We start from the raw sequence: 6,290 nt of genomic DNA, 5'->3' as shown, positions 1-6,290 counted from the left end.
CCTTGAGACTCACACTAAGGAGAGTCTACTCCTTGAGCCACACACCATAACAAGACAATATACTCAATGTGATATGAACCATGACTTGGTGGGTTTCACCCAACGAACCTAGCAGTCTCACCACACATCACTGTATCTTCACTGCTTAATTGCTAATCCAAAAATTTATTAATTATGCACAGGATCTTCCCTCGGCTTATCTAACTTCAAATTTATCTGCATAATCCACTTATCAGTGGCATACACCTTTCATCTATATAAATGCAAGTTTCCCTGCCCATCACAACCCACATACCATTTTTTGTACCTCCATCTATATATGTACACAATCACTTCATAGTCTTATCGATCATCCCTCTACAATACTACAAAATGCAAGTTTATGTACACAATCACCACCTAGTCTTATCATAAATCCAATGCAAGTTAGTGGATTGATGCAATGCAAGTTAGTCTCACAATCCACGTACCAGTTTTATCTCACTCCATCTATGAGAATGCAAGTTAGTGTACACAACCCGCCTCCAAGTCTAATCGTTCATCCATCTATATAAATGCAAGTTTATCTGTAAAACCTACGCACTAACTTTATCAACCATCCGTTTATTCAAATGCAAGTGTATGTACCCAACTCACCTCTTAGTCTTATCTATCCTCCATCAAGTTTAACTGCAGAGGCCACATGTATCCATGGCCGCTGTCCATTAAATTCCAAGATATTTTCGAAATCTCTAATCAAATTAAAATACTCATAAGCTTAGATGCCCTCGGCTAGACCACTTCCATTGAAAAAACCGATGAATGAAGACAAATATTGAAGTGGACGAGAGATGTGAAAGTCAATAATGCTCGTTGGATGCAGCAGTGTCCATGTAAACGCAATATCGTCCTTATTTCGGAAATATTAATTGTGTGGTCAAGGAGCTTGGGTCCTCTTATTTCGTTATTTCTGGCCCCTCCCAAAACGGGCAGTTTTTTTAAAAGAATTATCTCGGCTGACCGAAGCTCTCATAAAAAACTAAATCTAATTTTATTTCAATATCTCTTTATATCTGTTTTACACATTTTTTTGTGGTTTATTGAACTTATAAGTTTTTTATTAATTTAAATTTTTTAAAAAATTTGTATATTTTGTAATATTGCTGCGCTATCTTTTATATTCATGGAATTACAATGGAGTGTATCGGACAGTCTATCTAAGATCTAGTGACTTTACATCAAAGAGTCTCTTAACAAAGCACCCACTATCTATCTAAGACCCAATAGACTCTCAATTTTAAATATTAATTATTTTGTATTTCTAAATTTATGTTTATCTTTTCACATTTATTACATTCAGGAGTTGTCTTTAGTGTGACTTTTTAGACTTTATGGTGCCGGAATCCGATGGAAAAATTTGAGGTGAAATCTTGATTTGTGTTATTTAAACTAGTTTTTTCACTGTATTTGGATTCACCACCATGAAAAACCCTAGGGAACTTAGATTGCAAAGGATTACCCATCAAGCTTGTGCTTTCAATAAATTCCTGCTGGATTTTAGAAAAATTAAACCTGAAAAACTCACCATAAAAACTTCCAAAAAATCACACTAAAAGCAACTCCTTAAATTTATCATACAAATGATCAAATAACAATTTATATAATGTAAATCTATATTTAAAATTTCACATTTATCTAATATAATTATAAAATTATTATCCAAATTATAATAAACAAATATAAATACAAAAAAAAATATTATCAACCATATTTATATATTATTATTTCAATATATAGTTATATCTGATTGACATATTATATCATGATTAAAGGAGGAAAGTAACGGCTTAATGTACATCCACCACATCTATATATTTTTATTTCAATATACTTGATTGACATATTATATTATCATTATTGTTTATTTATATAATTTAAAGGAAACGCAGTTTTGAAGGACAACTATAACAACTTTGTTATAATGGGCTCTAAAATGCATCTCCCCCATGTAGTTAATTCTGAGATTGAGCAGCGCGAGTCCGTATACATACTTTGCCTCCATCTCTGATCGTTCCCACATCCAATCCCACTACCATTCCCCACCCGACCGCAGGTAAGAGAGTGTAATCGGCAGAAACGCGTACTTCGCGAAAAGCTTAGCCTCGGCTCTCTATCAGAGTTTACGATCATGGCCGCGGACCAAATAAAAGTAGATGTATCTAACGTTTCAACCGTTGTACCAGCGGTCCCTACTATGAAGCACCGCATGTTCCTCTCCACCTTTGATCTCGGTGCTTTACTAGTCAGTAACTTCCGGATGCTCCTTTTCTATAAAACAGAGCAGGAATTTTCGACGATAGTGGAGAATCTAAAGAGAAGCCTGTCGTTAGTTCTGGTGGACTTCTATCCATTTGCAGGTCGATTGGACCTCCAGGGAGGAGAATCGGGTCGCCCAGAGATTGACTGCAACGATGGCGGAGTGGAATTTGTGGAAGCATCAATCAATATGGCTTTTGAGCATTTGGAAAATAATGATTTTCAGCAAAAACTCTTCTTCAACCAATTTGTCCAGGCCAGGCATCCACACTGCGACACCTCGCTTTTATCAATACAGGTACGATCATTATGTTATGATTTTTTTTCACAAAATCGTGCAGTTCTCAGATATACGTAGTTTAGTTTTGTCCGGAATTAAACCATAAAACATATAAAGACAAGCCGTCCTCACCTGATTATATCACCACATCCTTAAAACAACTTACAATTCTGTTTTTCAACTTGTAATGATATTATTTCTATCAAAAACAATCTATTCTATTGCAGGTCACTGCTTTTGTGAGATGCGGAATTTGCATAGGAGTCAATTCTCACCACGTTGTTGCCGATGGAGCTTCCTTTTGGCATTTCTTGAAGTGTTGGGCAGAGTGTAGCAGAGGGCTTCCTATTTCGCAGAAACCTCAGCATATTAGAACGGTTTTTAAGAGGGATAACGTCATACCCAATATTTCACTGAAGGTTAAACCGGTACTCACCGATCGCTCTACTGAAGCGCATATTTTCACGCTTGCGCGTGATGATTCACTGCCTGCGGCACATTCGAGTAACCTTGCCGACGTCCCAGGGGAGAACTCTGAAAACAGTATGATTAATATCCAGAATTCTGTGAAGGAAGATACAGCACTGGAAATTTCAACTTTTCATTTCAGCGAAAGCATGATTCAAAACTTGAAGGAACGATCCCGGGCTTCATCTTCTCTAGTAGCACTTTCAGCGCATTTCTGGAGATCAGTAATGAAAGCTCGACAAGTCCCAGAAAAAGAGCCCGTTTTCTTTGAAATGGTAGCTGATGGCAGAGAACGGGTAAAACCGCCCTTGCCTGCAACGTATTTTGGGAACTGCATATCCATGGGTATGGGCCGGACTAGTGCCAAGCAGCTATTTGAGCAAGATATTGGCTTTGCTGCGGCTCTTATTCAAGAAATCATCAACTCCTGCACCACAGAGGAGCACATCAATAATCAGGTAGAGTGGGATGAGTTTCGGCTGGAGAGCAAGAGAGGAATAATTACTTTTGGGCGTATAGTAAATGCCCATTACGGAGTTTATGTGATCAATTCTCCCAAATTTCCTGTTTATGCGATAGACCATGGATTTGGAAGCCCGTCGAATGTGCAGGAAGCATTCATGAATTTATGCAATTTAGTTGGCGCAATGCTGCTCTTGCCCGGAAGAGACGGAAGAAGTATCTGTGTCTCCACTCAACTGCCTCACCATCAGATGGAAACACTGAAACGAATCCTCATGGTCATCCCCGACTGAATATACCTCTTTTTGTTTCATATTAGTCTGACTTTATATTTTGTATTAGTCTGCTGAATGTGTTTTTGTATGGGTCGCTTGGGAAATGCGTATGTTTGAATTTATTTTGTCTTAGTTTGATTTGAATCTGTGGGTTTGTCGATGGGACATGGGTGATATTGTCTATTCTAATGGGGATGTCAATGTTCTGGAGTGCCAGCTATGACACATTATTTCGGTTTCAGGTAATGCCTGCTATAAGATTATCTGCAATATCTAAGCACTTGTTCATCCAACCTTAATAGTGCTAATTACTCGTGGTCCAGAGTTGAATTTCTTTTGTATGGGTCTGTTGGAAAATGCTTCTTTTTGAATTCAGGTTGTCTTGGCTTAATTTGGATATGTGGATTTGCCTATGGTAAATGGGTGATATGATCATTGTGGTATTGTCTATCGTACATGAAATGTCAATGTTTTGGTGTGACAGCTATGAGATGTCAGTGTTTTGGTGTGCCAGCTATGATACGTTTTAGGTTATGACCGCTATAAGATTGTCTCTAATGTCAAGCGCCTGTTAATCAAATGTAATAGTGTTAATTACTAGTTGCTCAGAGTTAAGGGTTTATCTGTTTTTTTGGGTACTACAAGTGCGTCTATTTTTCTTTACTTTCTAATATGATGATGTATAACGATGTCAGTTGAAATTTTATTCATATTGTGCACAGTAAAAATAAAAATTTAAAAAAATATTTTTTTAAAAATATTTTGTATAGTTATTTATTTTTTTATTTAAATTCAAGATAGATAATAAAATAACTATTATAAAAAACCATAATATAATTATCATATTCACTTAATAATTATTTTATCATTTACTTTTAATCTGAATAGATCATAAAGTAAAAAAAAAATACTACATTAAAATTCCAAATCATGTAAAATTTTAAACATATTTACTCTTTACTAAAATCAATACCATTTTTTAAAATAAAGTAAAAAGATTAATTCAATACAAAGAAAGGAAAATTTTACTCCAAAATCTTTTAATATTTCTTTTAACTAAATATTTGTAAAATTAAACTTTAAAAGGAAAACTATATCCTCTGGATTTATTAAAATCTCTAAAGACATAAATATCTCCCCATCAAAGTTGCAATATTTATTTTTTTTTTTAATTAATTTTGTTATCATGCCATGTAAAAAATATCATTAAATCTAATACTAATATTAATAACTTAGGAATAATACAATATTAAATTTAATATAATAATAGATTTGTTATATTATAATATATCATGATATATATTTACTCTAGATATATATGGGAGAGAAAAACAAAGACATAGAGTGATAGAGGTGGAGAGATAGATGGAGTGAGAGGAAGGGAGAGAGGAAGGAGGAGAGAGGGAGGGATAGAGAAATGGAGTTGGAAAGAAAGTGAGGGAGGGAAGAAGAAACACATGGAGAGAGAAAACTGGAGAGAGAGAGAGAGGGGGAGTGACAAAGGAGAGACGGAGAGAGTGTATATGTTTGGGGTGAGTTAGAGAGATAAATAAGGATAGAAGAGGGGGAGAGAAGGAGAGAAAGAAGGGGGGAGAGAGGAGAGAGGAGAGCAGAAGGGAAGATAGATAGAAGGGGGAGAGAGGAAGAGCGAGGGAGAGATAATATGGAGAGAGTGTATGTTTTGGGCATGATATAGAGAGACAAAGAGATATAGATATATAGATGGAAGGTGAAGAGAGGGAAGAAGATAGAGATAGAGAGAAGAAAAGAGAAAGCATGTGTGTTTGAGAAAGTGTAGAATTTGAAGAAAGATTTTCACCTCCAAAAATTTAATCCCTTTCGACATATGATAAATCCAAAGTTAAATAAATAAATCAAAAATTTGATGAATATAAACTAATTAATATTTACATTATAAATATTGTGTATCATTTATGTTACATTATAGTATTTAATATTCCCTTATAAATTTAAAATTAAATAAATAAATAAAAAATTAAATAAATCTAAACTAATTAATATTTACATTATCAATATTGCGTATCGTTTATGTTACAATATAATATTTAATGTCCCTACTAGTTCGTTTTGAATCTATTTGATTATATAGCTTTTAGCGATTAAAACAATCCATTCTAATTTAAAGTAGCAATTCTAATATATTTTATGTAGCATACTTTTGTATATAATTTCCTCCTATAACTTTCACATGTAAATATCTGTTATTTATTTTTCAAATGTAAATATTTGTTAATCATTTTTCAATAACTACGATAACTTTATGTATTTATTTTTCAAGATCTGCGATAACTTTGAAAGGATTAATTGGATGGTAAAATTATTTGAGAACTTAATAATCTTGATTTTGAAAATGGATGCTTGAAAATAAATTGTATAAGTTTTTTTTAGATATTTTTAGAAGAGAATTATGTATTGTATTTTTGTTTTGTATAATTTTTGGATGGTTATTTCATCTATTATCATTGATCAACCTTATATGAGTAAATGAG

The 6,290-nt window shown here is 33.9% G+C and overlaps 1 protein-coding gene across 1 annotated transcript; it reads left to right on the top strand.

The window, feature by feature from the left end:
* The first annotated feature begins 1,950 nt into the window (after positions 1–1,950).
* On the top strand, positions 1,951–3,912 carry LOC149147604 (hydroxycinnamoyltransferase-like). Its single transcript, XM_089440992.1, has 2 exons — positions 1,951–2,593; positions 2,803–3,912. The coding sequence occupies exons 1-2, from the start codon at positions 2,168–2,170 to the stop codon at positions 3,796–3,798; spliced, it is 1,422 nt and encodes a 473-aa protein (XP_089297118.1). The 5' UTR covers positions 1,951–2,167; the 3' UTR covers positions 3,799–3,912.
* The last annotated feature ends 2,378 nt before the right edge of the window (positions 3,913–6,290 follow it).

Source organism: Pinus tabuliformis, chromosome 9, assembly GCF_031772625.1.
Source record: "Pinus tabuliformis cultivar Carrire ecotype Pingquan chromosome 9, CPIR1, whole genome shotgun sequence".
NCBI classification, from domain to species: Eukaryota; Viridiplantae; Streptophyta; class Pinopsida; order Pinales; family Pinaceae; genus Pinus; species Pinus tabuliformis.
The sequence above is the reverse complement of the archived record's forward strand: the minus strand, read 5'-3'. Positions and strand labels throughout refer to the sequence as shown.

Excerpts from the sequence above, each read along its gene's own strand:
- LOC149147604 (XM_089440992.1), top strand. The coding sequence starts at position 2,168 with ATGGCCGCGGACCAAATAAAAGTAGATGTATCTAACGTTTCAACCGTT. Across the intron at positions 2,594-2,802 it reads CCTCGCTTTTATCAATACAG|GTCACTGCTTTTGTGAGATG; the intron begins GTACGATCATTA and ends ATTCTATTGCAG.